Below are 27,339 nucleotides of genomic sequence, written 5' to 3' on the forward strand. Positions count from 1 at the left end.
TTCCTCTCTTATACTATGGCTGAATTCCCCCTCCACCCTCCGAGAATCCAGTTGAATGCTCTAACAGAAATTAAGGCTGGTTTAATTCTTTGTCTTGCTTTGTTCGACGCCATAGTCTTGCTCTTTTAAAAATAGTCATCAGTTTACACTAATCAGCAATTTTTCTTTCTGAAGAAACCAGAGCAAATTTTATTTACCACAATCTCAAAAGCAACAGCAGAATAATGAAGAAGGATCTTTCAGAAATACAAGGTTTTTTAGAAAAAAGGAAGCAACAATTTTCATGGAATAGCTACATTTGCCGCTTCTACTGTACTACAACCCAGTAAGACATCCATGGCACCATGAAAGTCAGACAACTCGGGCTGATGTAAAAAGCTGAGCAGGTTGAACCTGACTAGTGTTTAGATAAGAGATCATCAGGAAATACCAGAGGTGTGGACATTACTGGGAACTTGAAAACACATCCTGGAAGGAGGCAGTAAAAAATTACGCCTGAAAAGAAAACTACATGGACATTGCCGTAAAATTGCTGGTTGCTGAGCTTGACTCGAAGACTGTTCTCCATGGACCTTACAGACTTTAAAGTGGGGAAACATGCAAACATTTGTGCATGCACACACACAAGACTCTAAAAAGAAAGACACACTAAAATGGCTTAAGCTGTGTATTTTTTTTTATTTTTGGCAATAAATAAAATATATATTCTGTCTATATGCGATTTACAGATAGAATTTTATCTCTGATTTCTTTTTTTCACAAGAATTTCAGTTTCCCTTTAAGGATTTTCCCCCTTGAAATAAACTGTATCTGCTAAGACTCAATAATACAAGAGGAAAAGATGGTAAATTGCTTCCAGGCATCAGGCTCTTTAGTCTAACGTGGTCCTCCTGGCCATTTGTCTCTGAGTTATTATTACCCTTTCTCCATAAATCGGCTCCTTCAAAAGCCTTGAAATTGCAAAACTTCACCATTGCAAAATCAGCACTGGCCTATACTGTCCCTCCTGACTGATGGGTTCGTACTTGAATATTAATCCTGGTAACAGAACTGGAGCTAGATTGACAGTCTACTAAAAAAAAAGAGAAATAATTACAGCACCTTAATGACAATGCTCACAAAGCAGTTATAATGAAGATCCAAAACGGATACCCTGTTCTAATCATATTTAGCCATAAAGTTAACCCAGAAAAATGGGGTTTCCTCAGTAAGCCATGGTTAAGCCTACTATGGCCTAATCTAAGAAAGTACATGTTTTACAAACAGAAGATCCCATGTTAGCACCTCCACTTAAAGGGATCTGAGACAAGAAGTTTGGAAAGACCATGCAGTGTCACCACTAATGACATCAACAGCGCAGAGGAGACAAGATGGCTGGACCAATTCGACTTCATATTTGTTACAGTCATATCCTGCCTTTCATTCAAAAGCTCAAGGCAGCAATTCAGCTGAACTTGATCACTGTGTAGAGCAGGGGTGTCTGCCAGCCCAGGGGCCAGTTGCTTCATATGGATGCCGCGTCCATCCCAGCTCAGACAATGCAAAAGAAGTCATGATAAGTCACGTGATGCAACGACTTTGACACACGTGGTGTAGAACAAGCTCACACCTGACAGTACAAGGGGAGAAGCCAATAGGAAGCAAGAGAATAGCAAGCAAGATCCCTGGGATCACTACCCATCAAAAACTGGGAATACCAAAGAATGATCAATTTCACCTTTCACATTAACAATGAATAATATCACTGAGAAGAATATGAAAACAGTTTTACTTGCCCGGTATGCAATTCACTTTCAGTAAGCATACCTTTTGTTTATGCATGGTAACACTGCAAAGAATATTGGTACGCGGTCAGCAAGTTTTATTTTTATGAAACTGAATTCTCAGAATGTATAATTTTGCAAACTATATTTGTACATAAAGTACCCTACAGATTTATAGCTAATTAAAAAGTATCAACTACTTCTAACCTATTAGGATTTGACCACAATATTTGGTAATAGCCTGCTCAAATAACTTTATAAAGTAAAAAATAAAATGCACAGACACCAATTTTATCATAACTTGTCATCTATGATGTTAAATGGAACCTCCACATTCTGAGATAGCATATCTCTAATCACCAAATGCTGAGAACAGAGAAATGTAATGCATTCATGCTCTTTATGGAGTTTCTGGAAAATATGGCTGGAAACAAAATGCTGAAACTTTGAATCTAATCCTGCAAAACTGATATTTTATATCTTATTTACAACAATTTGGATAATTTCAACAATTACTCTGATCACAATCAACTGAAATGAGTATTTCTTAATTATATTTCACCAATTTTCTCAAATAAAGTTAGTATTCATTAAAACACTTATTTTTTCATACCATTTTTTCTTTTTCCCATTGAACTATTTGTTCATAAATTTTAAACTAAAACACGCTCTTAAACATTTGATTAAAACAACAAAGCTGCACTGAAATGCATTCCTTTAGGTTAAAAATGTAATCTAAGAAACATAGTTTGATTTTGGAATATCATAAAAATATTTAAAATAGAAAAAAAAACAATGGCTCTTGGAAGAGAATTGGTTTAAAGTTTTGTAAGGTTTATTTTATTATTTAAATATCTGAATTTATTTTACACCTACCTTATCCTATTTCATCAATATAACTGTAAATTTAGTGGAAATATTTTTCCTTAACCCATTTAATATTTGCAAAAAGAGATTTAAAAGGCACTTTTGACAATTCTTTTGTGCAGGAGGGTTTCTATATCTATTCATAAAAGTAACTGGTGCTCTACATTGCTGGTTCCTATAACTTACAAAGAATATTGCATCTAATCCATGTATATTTTAAAAATCAGAAATAATTTCTATAGGGACACAAATGTGCATACATGGATACCCTGACTAATTATAGTTTCTCATTGCCAATTATGCTCTGTGTGATTTTTTTCCAAAAAGAATGGAAAAGCGATTTTGCTTTTGGACGAATTCAAAACTTGATATGGCTTTGAAAATATTGGCAGATTAATACACTTTCAAGTGCGTTAAAAGGATTCTTGCAAGTTTTCCTTCATAACAGTTTTCACCTTTTTGTGCGTTTAACTTTTTCACAATTCATTTACCGCTCTATGCCACGCACATTTTTTCTATGGGCTGGGGGTACCAAATGGATGGGCAAGGTATTAGGAAGTTCATATCCCTCCAATTTTATCTTGATGAGATGCTTCGCTAATGCAAATTCCTCTTCGTCCAACATGCCATCGTTATCACAGTCAGCAAGTTTCCAGATTTTTCCCAAGACACTGTTTGGCAGTTTGGAGGTCAGCATATCTTTCTTTGCATTGGCCCCAGAGATTCTACCATTGACTGGTGAAAGAGTGTAAAAGATTTCATCGTATGTGGGTTTATCTTTGGCAACAACCCATTCTTCCTCATCAGCTCCTTCCTTGGCACCTTCCCCATAGCCGTGGTCAAATGGTCCTGCTGTGGTGCCATCAAATGCCCCACCTTGTACCTTCTGTGTTGGCTTGCTACGTTCTTCCTGTGTAACCAGAGTCATTAAATAAGCCACTTTATTGGCCAGCATGTTATCGACGGCTTCTATCAGCTTTGGTTTCAGTGAATGGAATTTAGTGAAGTCATAGTTCTCCAATTGCTCCTATGAAGTGACAAAAACACATAACAATGACAAGTCAAAATCTTTTCAATAACTCCTTGAAGAAATTCTTGATGCTTACCAGGATTAAAAAGGAGTTATACAGAACGTTGCAAACAATACATTTGAGGAAACAATATTTATCCAATCTGGATAAACAGGACACATTGCATCGTAGAATATTGTTAAGTAGAAGTAGAAAAACAACACATCTCTAGGTACAGAATTTCTATCAGCAGCAATCAACATAATCAATTGAACTTCAGCTCAACAATTCTGATACAAGTATTTGGAAACCAATTATACTTTCAATATTAGTAACTTCTCACTCCACTAATGCTATTCACAAGTAAGAATCTGCACTTAAAAAGTATGTATATAGTGTATACCTCCATCTTTTCCTCCTTCCCAAGAGGTGCATTACACTTCCAACTGAAGTTTCCCAGTCTGCCTTTTATGACTGACTAAAAACATACTATAACTTATTTATCATAGCTCTTAGCAAGGCCTATAAGCCCTGAAACTGAAGCTATTTATCAGAGCATCCCACAAATCTAAGACTTTAACTCCCTCTTAAATTAAAGCCAAAAATTTTAAACAGGCAATGAGATACATTAAAAATTAATATTAATTTAAAATTAGGTATGTTGGCCATCCTGAAATTAAGAGACAGGATATAATCATCATCATCATCATCATCATCATCATCATCATCATCATCATCACCATCATCGTCTTCCTATGTTTGAATAATAATAATAATAATAATAATAATAATAATAATAATAATAATAATAATAATAGGTATGTATCACTACATTTTTAATAAGTGGCTTATGTTTATGTTTCTCTCTCTCATAAGAGCTCATTTGCTTTAGCGCTTCTACCTCCCCTAATCTGCAAAACAATATAACAGCCATTTTTTTTCTAAAAGGGGTATAGGCAGCTGAGGTAGTAAGGGGAGCACTGAATGCTGACAAGATCATGAATGTTTTTCAGTGTAAATATCCCAACCAGAAACACAACCTAACCAGACAGGATTGCTGAAAGCAAATTGCAAAGCTCGGTGGGAATAGTTCTGCGAGAGGACAGCACTTTTTTTTATTAAGTCCATCATCACCATCAGCAGCAGTATCACCACCATAACTTTCCCAAGTCAATAGGAAAAATTCTGGCGCACTGTGTGTGACTAAGCTTACTCAGTTATTTGTGGCCTTGCATGTGGAGCTCAAAGGATCACACAGCCGTGGAGCTGGTTGGTACCCAAAGAGCCCCCCCCCTTTCCCTTTTCAATTGATTTTTAACTGGGGCTTAATTATTTTTGCCACCCTCTAAAAACATTTCAGTTTTGAAATTTTACCGGTAATTCTAAGGTTTTAATTTTGACATACTGTTTTATATCCTTTTTACTGTACACTACCCAGAGTCCTTCTTTGAGGGAGATGGGCAGTTCAGATTTTTGAAAAATGAATAAATATTCTTTTTAATCATAATATACATCCCAAACCAATTGTGGGAAATAAAACTCAGACTAGATGGAGAGATGGAATTATTATCATGTATGCAACTTTGAGCATATAAACTGTTGTTCGGTAGCCTATTTACCGGTACCTGTAATGGTTTAATCTACTGAAATACAATACCTGCATTTTCTTGACTTCGGGGAAATCTCCTGATGAAATCTGATACTCCTGCTGTAGTTGACGATAAATTTCAGGTAATTTGTTGATCAATTCCTTCTTTTTATTTTCTTTTCCAAATACTGAAGGCATTTCTTTTTTCAAATAGCTGATTATGTAAGCATGCACCTAAAAAGAGTAATTAGATATTTTAAAAATATGTTTATGTATTCATTTATTTTCATTTATCAATAAATACATTTATTTACATGCATGTATGTATATTTCATGTAAATAAATTAAGCACACACAAATCACCAAGGAACTTGTAAAGCTGAATCGTGGGCATTTAATGAAAATCTCATATTCTAAATAGCACCAACACAGCTCTAAAAAGAATTAGCAACTTCAAAATATACAACACTGGAACCAGAATCTTACATCAAACTGAGGATTTTGCTAAGTCAGGAAATTAGAATTATACATAAAATACAATGGATATGAAACTGCAGCAAAATCAAGTAAAAATAATATTTGTATTTCTGGAAAAGTTCCACTAGAGAATAAGATGTTAAGTATTTCTAGCAAACATTTATGTCTGACTACGTGTGGAAGAATGGGTTACAAAAAAAAAAGTAAACTTAAGCATTGTCCAACTTTTGAGAAGAGAAAGGGAAAAAAAGAAAGGCTTGAAGTAACTCAAAATCAGAAATGGGAGCAACTTCTAAGAAAAGGAAAAATGCATGCTTTAGTTCAGATTGTTGTGTTGAAAAACATAAAAAACTTATTAAATTCCACCAAAAAAGGTGTGCTCAACCAAGTAAGCACAACTTTACTTCACCCTAGATGGCAGGAATCCTTTCCCTTCAAATCCTGGAACTTGGAACTGTAGGAGAAAAGCTGTATTATTCTATTGTAGCCAAAAATCAGGAGGAATCTGGTTGAAGTCCCCCCCCCCCAGCTTCTTCCATTTTATTAAAAGGCAGAGGCTCCGAGGAACTGTAGCTCACTTCTTTGGTTCACTTCATTAGTCTGTGCATCTGAACTACAGTTCCAGAAATTAAATGCTTTTTAATAAAATGGGTGAATCTGAAAAGGCACCACCTGACTCCTCCTGAGTTTTGAAATTAGGACAGATGTGCAATCCCTTCAGCCGGAAATTATGTATAAATTGTTAAGGTATCAGAAATAAGTGTTTTTCCTTCTTCCTCTAGCTTCATAATCTTCTTCGATTATTGACAGGTAAGATCTATCATTATCCTAAACACTATTTAGTGCAATAATCACATTTGGAGAGCTCAGCAGGATGTGACAAACTTTAACTTTGGAATTAAAGATTAGACATGTATGTGCTTGTATACGCATATATGCATATAACCTATTCTCTCTTTTAGCTAACATCCTATATATTACCTGACAACTACTTGCATGATTCCATATTTAGACAATGTTTGCAATTTTACAAATGTTACCAGACAAGGGTAGAAATATTAGAACTATTAAAAGAAGGAAACAAAGCTGAGGAACATCTATCTGAAAAGTATACTGCCAAGTTTCAGTAAAGTTTATCTTGTGCCTTTGCCAAATGGGAATGGACTTTCCACAACATGCTATTTTAAAAGCTTCTTTACCCCATTATGGATGATACCCATGGATTGATATCTGCTGTGCTTGGATGTAGATTAACCTCCCATATTGATACTGAACAGCAATTGCTATCTATATATGCAACATGTATGCATGTACACATACAACAATGCTACCACTCAAAGAAAATGAATGACATCATGTTCGGATTTTGATACAAACAAGATGAAAGAGCTTCTGCCTATTCTTAATGGCCAGGAAAATTACAGGAAAATGCCCGTGCCAGTCAGTACAAGTTTAGGGGGTCTTAATAATTATGTAAATAGGAGTTGTGCAAGCACAATGTTTGTTCAAAAACCTTTACAAAAGTTATTTTTTTATTTAAAACATTTATGTAGCCATCTATCTTCTAACCAACTCTGGGCAGCTTCCAATCAAATATATAATTATATATAATTACATAATTTCCCCTTGTGAATCCAGAATATTTCAGTTACGAGAAAGAGAATGAAACAGTGTCCGGAATAAAAACAGAAGAGTGTATCATAATTAGCAATGGCCACAGACTCTGTCTTTAGAATTACAATGGAAAAAAAGCTGAGACCACTGAACTGAAACTACAACATTCTTTGAATACTATTACGAAGCATAATTAAAATTCCTCTCTATGAAAGGTAAATCTTGTTAATATATTTACCATAGTTTGTAAAGCCATTGGAATTTTGTTTTTTTGTTTTTTTACTTTAAAAGGTATTGAAATTTCAGTTCAGTGGCTGCAAATTCCATTTCTGCCTGTCTTGCTTGTACCACATGACATCTGATATCATTAAACAGTTTAAACCTGATACCGACAGAAAAAAACAACACAACCCTGGATGTAAGAAGAAAAAAAGGGACCAAGAAAAAATAAAAATAAAACTGAATTAGGATGCCTATATTTGTATATACAAGTTTCTACATACAAGTTTACAATAATTTATACTACTTTTACATAAATTAAATTAATGAATTTAAAATATTAAAATATATTTATATTTTATATATATATATCTAATTGATGCAGCAGGTCCATACAAGTTGATTTCTTTCAACTGATTACTGCCTCAGGTCCTGCAGTAATAAAGGCTCCTAAACGAATCACAGAAAACAAAAATAAATAAAATTATTTCTTTGTATCCCACTCCTTATTCATGTTAGCATTTCCCTGGCTGCGTGCAAAAAAAAACTTCCAGCATTTTTTATGTGTGGCAGCTCAAAGGTTTTTGAGCCAGTTTTCCCCACAGAAGACCTAAACCTCAGAAGCCAAGATGCAGGACCAGACAGAGGAGCCTGCCACAAGTTTCACAAAACTGGACTAGAAGCCAAGATGATGCATATCAGGCCTTGCCCAATTTTACTGGTTGGTTTAAAGAGAGAAACGGATCCAAAGTTATCCAAGGTCAATAAATGAGGGGACCGTTGAACCTGAACCTTCTGAATGCTGCACAAGTTAAGATGGGGGGGGGGGAAGGGGAAGAAGAGGGAAAAAAAATTAAAACACTTCAAATGCTGACGGCTTGGTTATATTGAAATAGGAAGATTCCATAGCAGTCTAAAACAATTTGATTTTTTCCCCTTAATTAAACCGATAAAAGGGCTTTCGGGTAAGGATCTATGGTGGACTAGATGTCCTTGAAAGAATGGAAACGGCAATCTAGTGGACCCTGATTACCCTGAGAGTGCATTCTGTCTGGTGCAGTCTTTCTGGACAAAAAGAAATCATGAGATCGCCCATTTGCAGAAGAGAGGAAACTTGATTTTCACCCTTCCCCTTGCAATTGAGACACTTTCACTTTTGGATTACAATATTACAATGACAACCACTAGAACAGTGGCAAAAACAGTAGAAGGGAGGAAAATACCACTAGAGCAACCTGCAGAGTGTATATTTCTTGTTTGGCTTTTTCTGACCACAGAGGAATAATCCTTTAATTATTTAGTGTACCGTAATAAGAAATTCCTTAAAAGTTATTTTTTTAAAAAAAGCAGAGATCATTAAAGCCATAATTTTCTAATGGTAGAACAAAAAGTAAAACAGGAAAGGAAAGGATGTAATTAAAGCTTTGATATGTCAGGAGAAAAATATTTTGAAGAAAGAAAATAATAACACTTTGTAAAATTTCTACCATGGAAGACAATGGAATCCCCTTGCACCGACCATCAGCACTCTAGTTTACTAGGTGTCTATTTTTCCCCACACAAAAAGTTAATCATCATAATGACATTTCTGCGACTTTATATAGATGGCCACTGCAGATGAAAATGGCAAGTCAAGAAATCAGTCACATCAGTCAGTACCTATACATTACACTCCACCTTACCTTTGCAAGCCGTGACCTCTTGATCAGATCATTCAGTTTTCTCACTGTTGCTTTTTGTGGAAGATTCTGAATGTCTTGGAAAAGATCTTGTGCCTCTACCTCAAACAATTTTCGATTCTCTGTGTTTTGCAGGGGTTGGGCCCAAAAAGAACCAATGTAAACTCGCAATACCTCTGGAGTATTAATTACTTTGCCTAAGGACCACATGAGTGCACCATATACTCTCATTAACTGCTGAGTGTCCACTTGGTCAGCCTTATTCAACACCACTCGTATCTTGTCATCCTGGCCCCGGAAGGCCTTGATTGCTTCTGAGAATTCATCAGAAATATCAAGCTTATGGGCATCAAATAAAAGAATGATACGATCAACCCGCTCAGCAAACCACTGCAGGACTTGACAGAAGTCGTAACCTGAACAAAAAAAGACAATAAATAGGAAAAGGTGATGAAATATGATTTTGCTCACAGTTTTTCAACATAACTCTTGTGAGATGAAGCAAGACATAATTTTGTAGTGCTTGAAAGAGTAGCAGGTTTCAGACGCTACAGTGGCAGCCAGTTCAGCTTCACTCTGCACAGCAAATAATTTTCATGAAGAGCTACTCACAAAGATTGTTCATATGTATTTGAACATGAACCTGAAGCAAGTATTAGTCATAATAAAAATGTAGAATTACACAGATTGTCAAAAATACAGGGAATACTCAAACATACAGTGGATGCCAAAAGCATGTATCTTACTCCAAAGAATTAACTCCATAGTTACAGACAGGATTTTCCAAGCTAAGTTAGATTATTTTCCTCTATAAATGACAGCGTTAGCTTCAAACCTCATTAAACTTGGCAACACGTAACAGTCCAGCATGGGAAATATCTATTGCAGTGGAGATACTGTTATTCATACATTCTTCCATGCCAGTACTTTTGGGATTAAACATTGCTAAATTTGCAGAGGTTGGTGCTATCACTAAAAGGGGAAAAAGAAAACAAAAAGGGAACACACTGTAAAACTGAAGAAAGGCAAGAGAAAGAAAGGGGAAGAGATAAGATTGAGGGAGAAAAGCTAAAATGCCTTGGATGGGAGAAAAGATAGATCCTTTTGAGGTGTGGTATTTTTGGCAGATATATTACAGGCAGCCCCTGGTTAAGAACATCTGACTTACAGACAACTCACACTTATGAATGGACTGCTATAAAGCCTATGATATTAAGAATCTTGAGTTAAATACAATGGCTCCTAATAGCAAATGCATGCACTATGTTGTGACACCCATGAAAACATTGTGCAACTTCAGCAGTTCATTATGCAACTTCATTCTTTGAAGAAGAAAAGCTCTGTACAAACCTCCCTTGTTGTCTACTTCAAGGTAAAGGTAAAATATACACTCTCATTTGTGGAGTCCCTCAGGGGTCGGTTCTCTCGCCTCTCCTGTTCAACATCTATATGAAGCCGCTGGGCGAGATCATTCGTGGTTTTGGGGTGGGGTATCATCAGTACGCTGATGATACCCAACTTTTTCTTTCCACCCCGAACCAACCCAGTGATGCCCTCTCCGTGATGTCCCGGTGCCTGGAGGCGGTTCAGGTCTGGATGGGGAGAAACAGGCTTCGTCTCAATCCCGCCAAGACTGAGTGGCTGTGCATATCGGCATCTCGGGTTAACCAAGTTATTCCATCCTTAATGATGGGGGGTGAGGTGTTACCCCCCGTCGATAGGGCTCGCAACTTGGGCGTCCTCCTGGATTCACGGCTCAATTTCGAAGACCATATAGGAGCCGTGACCAGGGGGGCTTTTGCCCAGGTTCGCCTGGTGCGCCAGTTGCGTCCCTATCTGGACCGAGATGCCCTACGCACAGTTACTCATGCGCTTGTGACCTCCCGTTTGGACTACTGTAACGCTCTCTACATGGGGCTGCCCTTGAAGACCACTCGGAGGCTTCAACTGGTGCAGAATGCGGCCGCGCGAGTTGTAATGGGGGTTTCCCGATACTCCCATGTAACACCTCTACTCCGTGAGCTGCATTGGCTTCCGGTTGCCCTCCGGGTGAAATTCAAGGTGCTGGTTATCACCTATAAAGCCCTACATGGCCTGGGTCCGGGATATCTGAGGGAACACCTGCTGCCGGCATCAAATGCCCTTCGCCCAGTGCGCTCCCACAGGGAGGGTCTGCTCAGGGTCCCGCCGGTAAGAGACTGCCGGCGGGTGACACCCAGGGATAGGGCCTTCTCGGTGGGAGCGCCTGCCCTCTGGAACCAGCTGCCGGTGGAGCTGAGAACTGCCCCCGACCTTCGATCATTCCGCCGGGGCCTGAAGACCTGGCTCTTTGAGCTCTCGGGCCCAGACTGAGGAGGAATTTTTAATTTGGGGTTCTTTTTAACTGACTACAGGGTTAATTTAATATTTTTTAATTTGGTTCTTAATTTTTGTATTTTGGATTTTTAATTCCCTGTAAACCGCCCTGAGTCCTCAGGGAATAGGGCGGTATATAAATATAACTAAAATAAAAAAAATAAATAAATAAAAATAAATAAATAAATATTTGACTAATGGACACTAAGTTAAGAATCATATGTACCTGTTCTGACTTACCTACAAATTCAGTTTAAAGACTTAGGAACTGATCTTACTCATAACCTGGGGGGCTTTATGCACGCTAATTTCTGAAATTCTTAAGTACTGAACCTAAATCTTCAGCACACAACACATATGATTCATTGTTCTGTTATTTTCAGTTAGCAGCATTACAAAAAAGGAAACAAATCACCAAAAAGCAGCATGTGATAGAAGCATGTGTTCAGGAAGATATCAGTTAAATATTAATTAATAATTTTGCAGGAATACACTTCAGAATCAATCATCCAGAAACCCTTCAAAAATCTGAAATCTCTGTAGAGAAGTAGAGATATCAGATATGGTTTAATGGATACTCACTGTTGTTAATATGATATACTTTATTATTATTATTATTAAGACACCTTAACCACTATTTTACAAGAAATGTAGAGAATATTACAGTAATGTCATAAATAAAAATAATAATCAAATAAAGCAGTCAACCTTACTCGATTATTGTCACTTCAGAATCAGTGTAATGTGTCCTAAGTAGGCGAATATTATAAAGCCATATCAAAACTAAATTACAGAACTTACAAATTATTATTGGTTTGATATTCTCAAAGTTGCATACAATGACTACTGGTTTCTTCAGTTCTGCCCTATTTATAGTTTTATTAGTAAGTCAATACCATCAGTAATCGGTTTTCTCTAATTTCTGCCTTCAATGTATTGGAATTATTACTTTCTCAATCTTTGGTCAGTGTGCTGAGAACTGTAGACCTGATATATGTGGAAGGCTTCAATTTTGAGTTAAAAATGACAATAGCTTAATAAAGTATTAATAACACAATTCTGATAATTTTAATGACTTGATTTAATAAATGCAATAGTAGAGACTCAATATAATAAAATTATGTATATTGCATTTTACCCAGCAGTCTTAAACATTAGAAATGCTTCACATATGTTATTTGGTTCTAACTTTTACAGTAACCCTATGCTGTCAGTTGAGGTTTTCCCCTTATATATTTCAAGGTTCTATTCAATTATTTTTTAATACAATGAACATTATAATCAAAGGAAAATGTTGCAATCTTTCAGTTCAGAGATAATAAAACAAGAGAGCATAAAACATAGATTTAATAATATGTCTAGCAGATTGTGGCTTACAACACTGTAGAAGCATCTAGAAACATGGCTGGACAAACTGGTATGTTCAATGACTATTCTATTGTTTGAATTATTTTATTTTTTAAAAAATACTTCCAAATCTATTTTTTATTCTGTCTGCGGTAAGTGCCTGCTGCCAAAGAAAGAGGGCATATATTTTCATATAAAAAAGAGGAAATTCACCTCTACTGATGCGTTGTTTCTCTCCTGAAAGAATGCCAGGGCTATCTATGATGCTGATACTCTTCAGAACCTGATTGGGTAATTGAGCACACATGAACCTATATAGAAAAGAGAAAACCTTGGTTACAGAAGACTTGGGAAAAGCCTTTCCCTGTATTTAAACTACCAGTGATAGACGCCCTCACCCAAAACATGAAAGGTGGTGGTTCATTTTGTCCAATTTCTGTATATAAAATGATTCCAACTTTAAGGCTTCTGCACATTTGGAGAGCATGAACACTTCTCTCCATAAGAGACAGAATTCAGCTTAGACCAGGATCTTGTTTTTTCATGGAGAAACTGTATGCGAATATGGTGATTCACATGTAGGGTACTTATCACATGTATATGTCCACCCATGGTCAACAGGCATGATCATAACTTCCATTCCAACAGGTGTGGTACATATTCAATGACCCATCTTCCTATCATAAAACAAGAAACGCTACATTATTTTATTCCTGTCTACCACCATCTTTCTTCAGGGATTCCCTCCACAGAAGTGGAGTGGATTAATAGCTGAGAAGAAGGAAGGATCCAGGTATCTATGGGATACATTTCCCCAAAGGAGCTCAAAGTTGTTTTAAACTCCCATCATATCCAATTGTAGATGCCCCTAACCAAGATGATAGCAATTATACAGAAAAACACATGGAAACTGGTTAAAAGATTATATACTTATTTATTTAGCCATAGCACTTAGACTTATATACCACTTTACAGTGTTTTACAGCCCTATCTAAGCAGTTTATAAAGTCAGCATATTGCCCCCAACAATCTGGGTCAGTGAGAATCGAACTGCCTAACTACAGGCAGCTGGTAGTCAGCAGAAGTAGCCTGCAGTACTGCATTCTAACCACTGCACCACCATGGCTTTTTAAAAGTTATTTATTTATTTACCTACCTACCTACTCACCTACCTACTTACTTACTGACTCAATTTTATTGATCGCCCATCTTACCACAGGGTAACTGGGTGGCTTACTGCTATTAACCTGAGATGGATAAATACAGACAGATGGTATAAAGAACCTCTGAAATGTTATTTTTTCACATCTAGAATTAGACTTCTTTAAGGATTTGTATTGGATTCAATATTATAGAGTTATTAGCTAGTTTATCTAGGAATGATAGATATGTTGTTTAATACAACTGGGAAACATTACATTGTAGAAGAATGTATGATAAGGGAAACAGGAGAAACTAAGGGACTGTTCCCATTCTTTAAAGAAAAGAAATGTAATTGAAAAATTGCAGGATACACGTGACTATAGATTTTAAGCCAAATATATGCAAGATTTATTGAAACGCTGGTGTAAACTTAAGTGACCCAATTAATAAAAATATTAAAATGAATAGTGATGGCCATATTATGTCTTCCTTCCTAATTATTTTATTTAACAATATTGTAAAGTATGCCAATCCATAACAATATTGTAAACTACCTCATGTAATCTAGGTGATGTATTAAAATACAGTAAAAAGCAAGATAGAATATACTATATTTGGGACATGCAGGTTTTTTCCATTTGGAATGAGTCTTTTTACTAGGCTACCAAAAAACAAGCTTTACAAAATCAAGTAAGGAACAATGCAAATACATTTTATTTTAAAAATCATTCATTCTGTCTTCTTCATGCATTTATTGGGTGGCTTAAAAAAGACAAGTTTATGAGATGACTGTGTCCTTTATACCAACTAAACAATCACACTGTGTTTTACATTTTCTGGATGCCAGGAATGTAGTAGTGGCAGGTTTTACATGAAAAACAAGAACTGTAGTTATACACGGAGATAGCACTGTAATACACTCAAGCTGTTGTGAACAATTATGGGCAATAAAAAAAAGAGATAAAAGATTTTTCAGTAGTGTATAAATAAGCTCTTTGGATTCTAAACTACAATTATTTGTAGCAGTTTGCTTTTTTAAGAAAGCTGCAGAAACATAGTTCACTGTATTATCCCACAATTCTTGTTAGGCTATCAATGAAATTAGCATTTTTTTAAAAAAAATCTGGGCTGACAAATACACCAACAGGGGAAAAAAATTTGATTGTTAAGATAAAAGCCAATTAAAGTTCTTTCCAGAGGAAACAAGTTTCAAGAATGAAAAAAACTCACAAAACTGACCTGGCTTTGCTATCTGGCCTGGGGGATCAGAGAATGGTGGCGACCCCATAAAATGGCTGTACAGTTCTTCAATGGCTGAGCTCTCTCAGTGATTCTTCTGTGTGGCTTTTGTTTTTAACAAATGAATTATAATATCTGTGTAGCTGTTTAATGTTTTTATTTTTTGGTATTATGTTTTAATTATAAACCGCAGCTGCCCAGAGACATGAATGCAATTTGGGTAGCTATATGTTGAATAAATAAGTAAACAAACTGAAAAGGGACTTTTTACAGAATCAAATATATTTTTGTCCCTTCTTCCCTTCCATTTTACTCAAGCCACAGAGATAGATAGAACAGGGATTTAGGTAGAAGTTCAAGGGAGGAAAAACTGGAAAAGGTGATCGTGAACACCAGAATACTGATGAAGTAATAAGGCAAGGAAGAATTTACCAGTTTCTTTTTATTCTTTTTAAGAGAGCAAAACTGGAGCTTGTTGACTCTGGAAAGAGTGAGTTGAAGTATGGCTCTACTTTAGGAAAGAGAATTATATGAAAAACAACCTTACAAGTCTGTAGCACACACAGTGCACTTTATTCCATTCCTTAAGTAGCTGGGTTTTTTTTAATAAAAAAGTAAATCTAAAGAGTATTTTGGGGTGAACAGAATAAGTGTTGGAACCATTTTACTCTTTGTGTATTTGATTGATAATCAAGACTCTTATTACTTCAATGTGGTATATATAGAATTCCTTCCACCATTTTCCCCCATAATAACAAATCTGAGCAGACTGAGCTAAGAAACAGTAGTTTGCTGAAGTTATCAAAGTATTTTCATGAGTGATTATGTAGACTTGAACCTGGATTTCCCCAATAGCTTTTTGTCCCTCTAAAAAGGCTAGAAAATTCTTTCAAAAATGTGCAGATTATATCCTACAACTAAGAAAAAACTACTACGTATAAGTCTGCCTAACTTCTTGCTTTTTTACACTACAGTTCCGCTTACATGAATCTTGAAGATGGTAAAAAATGGCATAAATTTCCATTATTCTAAGTTAACAGTAATTTTATTAGCTTTGCTTAAAATGTTACTAGCCTACATTTGTCACACAATTCTATAGATGTATTTATTTATATGAGCCTATAAAACAAAGGAATTTATGACTCTTTTGGAAATGTATGTATCTGTTTAAGTCATGCTGACTGGAAGAGAGAGACTAGAAATGGCCCACAGAAGTTTGGTTATTCAGCAACATAAAATGTTATTAAATATATGCATAAATTAGTGCACAGCCTTTCCTCACCTATTCAAGAATGCATTTCCAAAACGGCTGAGTTTGCGGAATGGCTTTTTGGGATCCACCACAAGAGCGTTTCCTGGAGTACTCCCTTCAGTATCTCCATACATGACAGCAATAAAAGAATCTGTAGTTGGTTCAGGGCCAATTCGCATGCCTGGAAAATCTTGCTCTAAGAGGTACCTAATCATGATGCAAAATATAATAAAACAATATTAAAAACAAATTGAGAACATAGCATTATTCTTCTAAGGAAAAGCCAAGATATACATAAATGAAAACACTCTAAATGTAGATTTCAACAATTATGACATTAAGACATATTATATTTTTATATTTTGTAGTTTGCAAACTTATCAGTGACTGCAAAAATCTATGAATAAATTAAGTCTGCATTTAGTAGGGAACAGAAATAAACATGGATTCTGCACCCATTCAAAGGAGATTTGGCCAATTGGTTAATATAAAGGAAATAATGGACATATGCTTTTTAATAATAAATTTCACAGGAATAAAAAACAGCCATTAATATTTATGCCAGTTGTTTTAAGTTGAAATAAATACTGCAGAATTTTTAAAGTCAGTTTTAAAGACTTTGTATCTGACTTTTTTCCTTTTTATCTGCATCATTAAATTCATCAGCAGTGTCTTCCCTTTCCTGTTCACCTAAATAATAAGCCAATTTTTGATGTCTTACATCCTTTCCCACTTTTTATTTGAAATAAATAGACAAGGGAGGAAATGTTTTCAACCATACCATTCAATTTGTTTCTGAATATTGCAGACCAGGGAACAAATAACTTATTACCCTTACTAATGCATGAAATACATATTCAAATGTTCAGGTTTATGAATTACTTTTGCTACCTTTATAGCTGATTTCTTAGCTTCATAAAATAGGACCAAGTGACAATGTTTGGCAAATTGTGTCAATACAAGAAAATAAAGTATAAAAAATGATTGCTTGGCAAATCTTTCCTCAAATGTTTATTACTTTAAGAGATTACATAAATATCAGCCTTTTAACAGCTGTAATAGAAACTAAAATAATCCAATTCTGATAAGTCAAGCAGCATTATTTCCATTTTTCCTTAATCTTGTGTAATTCACATCACAGCAATTTCCTCCCTATCCACATCCCAGAGACAATTACTTAGAAGTATGCTATTATCTTTTTTCCTGCTATAGCCATAAGAGATACTGAAGAGATAATTCTGCATGGCATTCTATTGCAGTACTGAGGTCATGCATTCCTATAATTCTCAACCAGCATTTGAAGAAGACCAGGCTGGGGAAATCTATTCTATTATATATTTCCCCCAAAAAAGGAATAGTTACAGATGCTATATGTATGTTAAGGTACATTAGACAAATAATTCACTTTTTAAAAGAATATTTCATGCCAACCCATTTTATGCTGCCACCCTGAATGGGACTTATATCTTCATCTACTTCAACACAGGGAAAGCATAGCTGAGGTGTCTTTATACATCTTTGGCAGGTATACTAATTCCATTCTTTTTTAACCAGATGCATGTGACTCACGTCCTCATTATCTGCATACTAGATTATTACAATGTATCAGAGTTGGGGTTGCTCTTGAAAACTACTGCAGACGAAGACTGGAAGCTGATGGGTGCTACCTCATTTGGCAATCGTACACCTATTTTGCAGTGTTGCATTAGTTTCCAACAGACTTCTACGTTTTGTTTATTTACTTTATTTGTATGCTGGTCATTCCTAAGAACTTCAGATATTATCAAGATCAGGGACCACCTGCTGCCGGCATCGATTCCCCTCCGCCCTGTGCGTTCCCACAGAGAGGGCCTCCTCAGGGTGCCGCCAGTCAGGGAATGCCGACTGGTGGCCCCCAGGGGGAGGGCCTTCTCTGTGGGCGCTCCGGCATTATGGAATCAACTGCCGGTGGAGCTCCGGATGGCACCAGACCTCCGAACTTTCCGTCGGGGCCTGAAGACCCACCTGTTTGAAATAGCTGGTCTGGCCTGATGGGGGATTATGGGTTTTTAATTGTTTTTTAAATTTGTATTACTGTTTTAATTGGGCATGGGTTTAATCCTTTTTAATTTTTGTATTGTCTTTTTTATATATGCCCTGTGAACCGCCCTGAGTCCCTACCAAGGAGAAGGGCGGTATATAAATCAAATAAACTATAAACTATAAACTATCAATGCAAAATAAAAAAACAACTCTCTGAAAAAAGATAAATCTACTCATAATGTAAAAGAATTCAACATGAAAACAAAAAACAGAAAATATACAAAATCACTGACTCATTTGGCTGACAAACTCAAAGCCACTTTCTCTTGGATAGATTATAAAATTGTGAAGGATAAGGATGAAGGCCCGTTCTCAGAGCTTGAGGGTTGCTTTTCAAACATTTCATTATCTGGCTAGGTAACATTCTTCAGTGGTGTTTAGTGGAAGTCTGTGTCAGTGTTCTACTTATATAAGGGCTTCAGGTGTGTGTGTGTCAAGTGAGGGTCTTGTGATGGGCCTGGTGTGAGTCATCAGAGGGAGGCTTGTGATGAGGAGGTACTCCAGATAAGGGTCATTGGTGGGTGTGAATCTGTGGGTCAGCAGTGAGTCATCAGTGGGAGGCTGGTAATGGGTCTTGTGATGGGGAGATTATGTCAGGTCAGGGTCATTGGAAGGTGAACTGCTGGGGGGGAGGGGTTTGAGGGTTGGTGCTGTCTCCGGATGGCTATTTGATTGATTTGGATTCTGAGGGTTTCATATGCTGGTTGTAGATCAATATGTCTGTTGATGGAATTGCCTGTGGAGTGCCAGACTTTGATGAACTCCTAAGCGTGGCAGTGTGGCCGATGATTTTAGTGTTGCTCCAATTGAACTGGTGTCGTTTGGTGTCAGTGTGGGTAAAGATTAGGGATTTGGGATCATGGTGTTTGACTGCTAGCCTGTGTTCGTGGATCCTGGTTTTTAACTGATGTGATGTTTGTCCCATGTAGAAGTGATTGCAATCGTTATGGTTGATTTTGTAGATGACGTTGCTTCTTTCATCCTTCTGTGTCTAGTCTTTGGTTCTCTTGTAAATGATAAGTTAAGATTCTGTATTTTCTTCTGAAGAAGTATGTGAAAGTTTTCTTGCTTCAGGAATTGGCTTTGCTTATCTTGTAATTTATTAAGACACTGAGATCCCTATTGCATATATTACAATCCAGTATGGTCCAGCACATCCTATACTTATGCCCTTAATTTTATTACTCAAATGCAGAGGACATTTGAGGGGCAGGGCTGTATATTCAAATACCTGTTAAATGAAATTGTTGTCACTGAGGTAATTTAGATAGTTATGCGGAGTACATAAATTGATGCACATGAAATAAGAATATAGTAATGCTACTACACTAATGATATAAACTGACATAAATGACATAAAATATTTAAATTGTCTGGGACGTTTGTGAACAACAGAGTTTTGTTCTTTGTTTCAGCATGAAGCCCAAGAGTAACATTTTGTCCATTACATTCAAATCTGTTGAATGAACGTCCAGAGAATCAAGATTTTACTGTAATCCCAAACATCATCACAAGTAAATTGAGTAAGCAATAGTGTTTTCACATAGTTGTAAAACAAGGTAAATGATGAAAGAAAAAACAAGTTGTTGACATGAATGTGGAGAAGGAAAAACTAAGAAGAGACTAGAGGAAAAGGGAAGAGAAGGCTAGAACAAGAGATATCAGAAAGCAGCGAAAATGTGAACATAATTTTACACAAAGAACTTCTTTAGCACCAGCTGTATGTGTGCTTCAGTCTGACTTTATTTGTATTTTGTTATTTGTTGTTTTACTAGTTACTTGGAACACTCAAACCTTTTAAAGTATAAGCTACATAAATCATATTTTCATTTGACTGTAGTGAAACCACAGACCAGTCTTCAACACACCCACATATTAGAGAGCAATATAGCACAGAAGCTCTACAAAACAAATTAAAATAAATATTGTTTCAGTCCGGAAATACTTCACTGGCCTAAATAGATTGTCTTATATAGAATTACCACTCCACTTCAAACCATTGTACAGACCTGCAGACCTAAAGCAAACAGAGAAGATAAGGGATAAACAAATTGCTCCATGCAGAAAGTGTTTCGTCATGGAACAGTTGATTTAGCAGCCTTTAAATATACTTTTTTCAAATATTTTGGTCTGTATATGGAATAACACTGGGCTCTTCTGTTTTGAATCCGGGCTGAAATACTGTTCTTATAGACAGAAGTGTTATGAAAGAGGTAAGAGTGGAAGAAAGACAACCCTGAGGGGTTTTGAAATGCTATTCTTGCAGACAGAAGTGGTTATGAAGGAGATTAAGAATGGAAGAAAGTCAGCCCTGAGGGGTTTTGTCAATGATATGTGCACACTGGTGGTACCAACCTTGCTCGATTCAACCCCTAAAATCATTCCCATTTTTTTCTGCCCAAACACAGAACAACAAAAGTATCCCTATTTTTGTTTCTATTGAACTGCAGCTGATCTGAAATAATCAGCCAGACGTTCTGGAATCCCAATGGTTCATTTTGAATGTGAAATAAAGCATATTTTCTCTTCCATGCACAACCTTTCATTAAAACTGTCTATTTTTATTGTACACGCATAAAAGGAGAGCGGATGTTTGCTAAATCCTTGAAATAAAATTTGTGACATGAGGCTTAAAAGGAAATTTCATCTTAATAAAAACAGGAAGACAATCACAGCAGAAATACAGTAAATGGGAGTCATTAAAGGTACATAGATATTCTCAACTGCCTTCTCAGCCAAGAAGGCCAATACATATATCAATATACAAATATGGAAAAGATTGATAATGTGGGCAACAGATGAAATGATGTATACTGGTGGGCCAACCCAATAATCTTTCTCCATTTCATGGAAGTATTTGTGACAAGAGGAAAATTCATTTCTATTAACCTTTCTAAAGAAAACAGTCTATACAATTCTGTTAGGATCAAACAATCTGCACTGATACAGCTGGAAATAAATGTACTTATTAATATATACAACCATTATGAAAAGCAAAATCTTAGCTCACCAACTCAAACAAACCTAGATGAAATACACATTTGGCTTAACTATTAAAGAACATCTAATAGTTTATACTGTATAAAACAGGGCTTTTCAACCAGTGGTACGGGTACCACCTGTGGTACATTGGCACCTGGCAGCTGGTACATGACTATCTAGAAAAGTGGTAGCAGGGGAGGGGAATGAGCTGAACCGGTGGCAGCACCGCACAAGCCTGAGCGAGATGGCTGGAGCTGCAGGGCTGTCAGGGCTCAGCGGAAGCGCCAGGATCAGCACTTCTTTGGGGCTGTCAGGACTCAGTGGAAGTGCCAGGATCAGTGCCAGACTCCAGCTGGAGCTCGGCACTAATCTTGGTGCTTCTGAGCCCAGACGAAGCGCCGATCAGCTGGAATGTTGCAGCATCTCTAGATGGGGCTGCCCTTGAGAACCATTCGGAGACTACAACTGGTGCAGAATGCGGCCGCGCGAGTTGTGATGGGGGTTTCCCGATACTCCCATGTAACACCTCTACTCCGTGAGCTGCATTGGCTTCCGGTTGCCCTCCGGGTGAGATTCAAAGTACTGGTGATGACCTATAAAGCCCTAAATGGCTTGGGTCCGGGATATTTGAGGGAACACCTGCTGCCAGCATCAAGTTCCCTTCGTCCAGTGCACTCGCAGAGGGAGGGTCTTCTCAGGGTGCCGCCGGTAAAAGATTGCCGGCGGATAACACCCAGGGAGAGGGCCTTTTCTGTGGGTGTGCCTACCATCTGGAACCAGCTGCCCGTGGAGCTCAGGACTGCCCCTGACCTACGCTCATTCCGCCGGGACCTGAAGACTTGGCTCTTTGAGCTCTCTGACCCAGGCTGAGAATTTTAACTGGGGTTTTATTTTCAGGGATAATTTAATCTTTTAATTCTCTTTTAACTTTGTATTTTATATTGATATGATTTTAAAATGCCCTGTAAACCGCCCTGAGTCCTTCGGGAAAGGGCGGTATATAAATCTAATAAAATCTAAAAATCTAAATCTGCAGGGTCTTTTGATTTACATTCAGATGCTTGGGAACTGGTACATATTTATGATGGTCACAATGTCCCAGGGTCATGTGAAGTGACCAAAACCTGCTGCAACCACCCAGCAGACAGGGGGAATAAAAACCAAACACACCCCCACCTTACCCCCGCTGCCAATCCTCAACAGAAATGCTCACATTAATGAAAACCTCAAACAGGAGGAAGAGCGCCACCAGGCGGACAGGCAGGTGTCTTGCTCGGCTATGGCTTGGGGGGCACTTTTTCAGTGCCATTGTAACTTTGAACAGTCACTAAGCGAAGTGTTGTAAGTCGAGGACTACCTGTACTTCATCACTTCTTTCCCTTTTTTATTTTTGGTCATCAAGTTTTTGACACCTTGCTAGGCGACTAGTGCTACTCGGATGTTGCCATATCCTAAAAGTGGTACAATGGATGAAAAGGTTGAAAAGCCCTGTTCTAATATTTATATAAAAAACTAATCATTAGATTTTAGAGCAACTTCTTAAATAAAATTTATTCTTCATTTTGAAAATGACTAGGTGGAAGAATAAAATATATTTAGCAGAAAACCCCAAACATGCACATTGGCAGAGTCAATTTTGCAATCTGAAATTAGGAAAATCAGTACTGTATCCACAGTTTGAATACATTTGAAATTAATCCAGATTCAACCTGTTGAGCTTTTTTTTTCCTTTTTAAAGCACACAATTCTATGAAAAACTATAACAGGTAACGTAAACCATGGACTCTTTAAAACTGCATGAGATGATTCCTATAACATCCTTTGCAAAAGAAACCAGAGCCTTCAGTTCAGTCAACATCAGTCTCACTGCTCTTTGGACTTAAGCCAGTTCACCTTCCAACAGTATTAGTAAATCCAAATACAAACAACTGGCAGTATATATTTCCAAAGGAAAAATATTTATTATTTATTTATTTTATTATATTTATATACCGCCCTTTCCCGAAGGACTCAGGGCGGTTTACAGGGTGATTAAAACAAAAAATACAAAAGTTAAAAACAGATTTAAAAAAATTATATCCGTCCCTGAACAAATAAAACCCGTTAAAATTAAAATTAAAATTCTCAGCCTGGGCCAGAGAGCTCGAAGAGCCAGGTCTTCAGGTCCCGGCGGAACGAACGGAGGTCGGGGGCGGTCCTAAGCTCCACTGGCAGCTGGTTCCAAAGGGCAGGCGCACCCACTGAGAAGGCCCTATCCCTGGGTGTTGTCCGCCGGCAGTCTCTTACCGGTGGTACCCTGAGAAGACCCTCCCTGTGGGAGCGCACTGGACGAAGGGAGCTTGATGCCGGCAGCAGGTGTTCCCTCAGATAACCCGGACCCAAGCCATTTAGGGCTTTATAGGTCATCACCAGCACCTTGAATCTCACCCGGAGGGCAACCGGGAGCCAATGCAGCTTGCGGAGTAGAGGTGTTACATGGGAGTATCGGGAAAATAATGACTCTTTAGGCAATTTAAATTCTAGCACATTGGCTATGCTAAATATTTACTTCACTAACTGCTGATGAAATGAATGTGTCATCTTGGAGTTAACAAACTCTTCTTATCTTGAAGTTAAATATAGAACTTGCTAGGCTTTCTACTGGGTATAAAACTAAATTTGTAGAAAGAAAAAGAAGCAGCAGATAACTGAATGATGAAAGGAAAGCACTTAAAAGCAGAAGCGTTCTAACAGACTTCAATTCCCATAAAACCCATAAAATCCATACTGCCTGGGACATGAAGTCTAAAGGTCATGGGAAACCACCATGTTGAAAATGACTATATTTAATATCAGCCCTTTAACTGAGGAGACACAATGAGAGGAGGACAAATGACTGTACTGAGTATTAATCACAGGAAAAGGAAGTATTAAAGTCATACAGATATAGAAAAGATAAAAGCTTCTCTCCTAAGGTGTTGGTATTACAATTACTAGCAATTGGGACAACCAAGACCTGGATAACTGAGAATCTCAAACAGACAATTACTAGAAATCTGGGATTAAAGCCCAAGTGTCTGATGAGGCCATTCATGAATTATTTTATTATACACATAAAGAATTGTGATGCTAAATTATTTTCCTAAACTTCAATTTACTATTGAGCTTTTGTTCTTTAGAGCCTGGAATTTAGCAAACAGATTATTTTCTATACAGTTTTTTCTTCTTGATACTAAGAAATGGATTCAGAATATGAGTCCTAGTTGTGTTTGAAGTTTGTATTTTTTTAAAAATGAAAAGATGAAGCAATGTCTTTACAGTTTGACAGCTGTCCATCCTTCCAAACCGATAAAATGAGGACCCAGATTGTTGGGGGCTATATACTGACTCTGTAAACTGCTTAAAGAAGGCTGTAAAGCACTGTGAAGCAGTATATAAGTCTACTGCTAAGCTTCTAAGCCGCCCTGAGTCTTCGGAGAAGGGCGGGATATAAATGTAATAAAAAAATAAAAAAAATAAAAATAAATGCTATTGCTATTACTACATAGGCTAAATTTAATGACCACCTAAAGGACTGCATTAATTCTATATTGATACAAATGGATATCATGTGGATCTTTTTTTTATACTGTCATATTTATAGCTAAATTTTAATCATTATACATATATGTAAGGAATTTTCAGTTGCTTACCTACCATTGTTTTGTATTTATGAGTTTTTAAAAGGCTGTGAATTGTGAAACATTGCTTCCTTTCCAATTATTGATATTTCATTATGTGGACAAAATAATAGAACCATTCTCTGTGGAAGTTATTATTAAAGGCAAATTAAATATTGAAAAGGGCAAATTGAAGGTGGTCTGTAATAAATACTATCTGTAATGTATAAATTGGGAGGTTTATGTATGTGCATGCAATATTGCCAGAATGAGAGATAATAAAACTCTAGATTCCCTCAAGGCTAGCTTTAAGTCTTTAAAAGGAGAACATTAAAAGATTTTAACTTAAGGTTACTTTGAAAAATAATTAAGAGTAAAAAGCAATTAAAAATATTACTCAACTATCCTGAGACACTGATCCAGATGGAAATGTATACTAGAAATAAATCTATGTTGATGTTTAGAGCAATCTAGTACTAAAAAAAGTTATATCTAAGTAGCAATCTTCCTCAACACATTTTTGATAAGGCTATAAGAGGAAAATTATCACATACCTCTGTATGTAGTATCCAATACTACTAAAACTCTTAGCCTGAAACTTGTCTTAAATTTATACAGCCAAACATTTACCAGATACAGTCTACATAGCAGGTTGCAATGTCTGACCTCCAGACAGCATGTAATGTTCAATGTTAAAGAGGTTTTTTGGGATTTGGTTTCCTTATTTTTAACTTTTATTATGCATGAAATAATATAGTAATAATTTCTTTAAAATGTATACTTTTCTGTAAACAAATTCATATGCCATATATCATTTTCTTCATTCAGGAAAGATGCACATTCAGTTTATAAAACATTACAAATACCAATAGATCATCTAGATAAATACCCCTAGACAAAAACTCTAGAATAACAATCTAATCCTATTAAAGTTAAATGCCTCCAAAGGGCATTTCCATTGCCGAAGGGTGGTCTCATATTGCACAAAGCCATAATAGGATTTGTAAACCATATTTTACAGTTGAAAATGTCATGTAAACCCAGCCAAGGCTAGCTAGTTAAGAAAACTGTAGTTAAACAAGCTCTGGCTTACTGCAATACATGAGGTCACTTGGGAATAACTTATTCTCTTGACAATGTTCATAGCTGACCCCGTCTAAGCTGCTACTGATCAATTTTGATATCTGAATCCATCTTCTTGGCCCCAAGTCATCATTTTTAATATCGCAGTTGGGATCAGACAATAGGAAGTCAAACTTGGTAGGCGTGGGACCAGGTGTCATTTTCTTTCCGGCAAATACGCGGTTTTCAGCAAGCAAAGGGAGATAAATGTGTGGGTAAACCCACCTCCTCCCGACACAAATCCCACCAGGCAGGGAGGGAAGAGAGATGCGGTAGAGCAGTGTTTTTCAACCGTGGCCCCTTTAAGATGGGTGGACTTCAACTCCCAGAATTCCCCAGCCAGCATGGCTGGCTGGGGAATTCTGGGAGTTGAAGTCCACCCATCTTAAAGGGGCCACGGTTGAAAAACACTGCGAGCTCAGCTCTTGGGCTCTTCCCGGAGCAGCAGGAAGGAAACTGCCTGGCCCTCCCTCACCCGCCATAATCGGTCCGGGAGGCAGCCGCCAGCGTATTTTTTTACCTGATAAAAGTGGTCTTCCCGGTGCTGTACTGACCCACGAGAAGCACCATGGGCTTGTTGTCGAAGTCTGCGTCCTCCAGGGCGGGCGAGTGGAACTCATGAAAGCGGTAATGCTCCTCCAGCGGAAGCAGCTTCTTCGAGTAAAGCTCCTTCAAACCGCCGGTCACCGTTTCCACCACGTCCTCGCTTTCGCCGGGCTTTTGGCGCCCGCTCTGCTTCAGCCAACTGAACATGCCGATGGTCGCTGCTTAGCGGCCGGTCCCCAGCCGCTCGCTCGCCCGCTCGCTCGCTCTCCCGCCTGGGCTGCCACCAGACTGAAAGGCCGACCCGGCAAGCGGCGAACCCCGCCCTTCCTGGTTTGCCCTGCGGTTGCCTCGCTAAAGGGGAGGGACGTCTCGGGGCGGAGGCTGGAAGCGCCATGCTCCATCTCTCTCTTTCCTCT

The 27,339-nt window shown here is 37.4% G+C and overlaps 1 protein-coding gene across 1 annotated transcript; it reads right to left on the reverse strand.

Annotated features, from left to right (window-relative positions):
* Positions 1-516: 516 nt before the first annotated feature.
* EHD4 (EH domain containing 4) lies at positions 517-27,288 on the reverse strand. Its single transcript, XM_081336789.1, has 6 exons — positions 26,898-27,288; positions 16,584-16,760; positions 13,133-13,230; positions 9,221-9,633; positions 5,298-5,462; positions 517-3,657 (listed from the first exon to the last, which is right to left on the reverse strand). The coding sequence occupies exons 1-6, from the start codon at positions 27,128-27,130 to the stop codon at positions 3,118-3,120; spliced, it is 1,626 nt and encodes a 541-aa protein (XP_081192915.1). The 5' UTR covers positions 27,131-27,288; the 3' UTR covers positions 517-3,117.
* Positions 27,289-27,339: the final 51 nt, after the last annotated feature.

Source organism: Vipera berus, assembly GCF_964194415.1.
Source record: "Vipera berus genome assembly, chromosome: 1".
Classification (NCBI taxonomy): Eukaryota; Metazoa; Chordata; class Lepidosauria; order Squamata; family Viperidae; genus Vipera; species Vipera berus.

What these genes read in the sequence shown, in the direction of transcription:
- EHD4 (XM_081336789.1), bottom strand. Translation starts at nt 27,130, where the DNA reads ATGTTCAGTTGGCTGAAGCAGAGCGGGCGCCAAAAGCCCGGCGAAAGC. An exon ending in GGGAAGACCACTTTTATCAG is followed by an intron (nt 16,761 to 26,897) that starts GTAAAAAAATAC and finishes CATCATGATTAG; the next exon opens with GTACCTCTTAGAGCAAGATT. An exon ending in AGAGGTCACGGCTTGCAAAG is followed by an intron (nt 5,463 to 9,220) that starts GTAAGGTGGAGT and finishes TACTCTTTTTAG; the next exon opens with GTGCATGCTTACATAATCAG.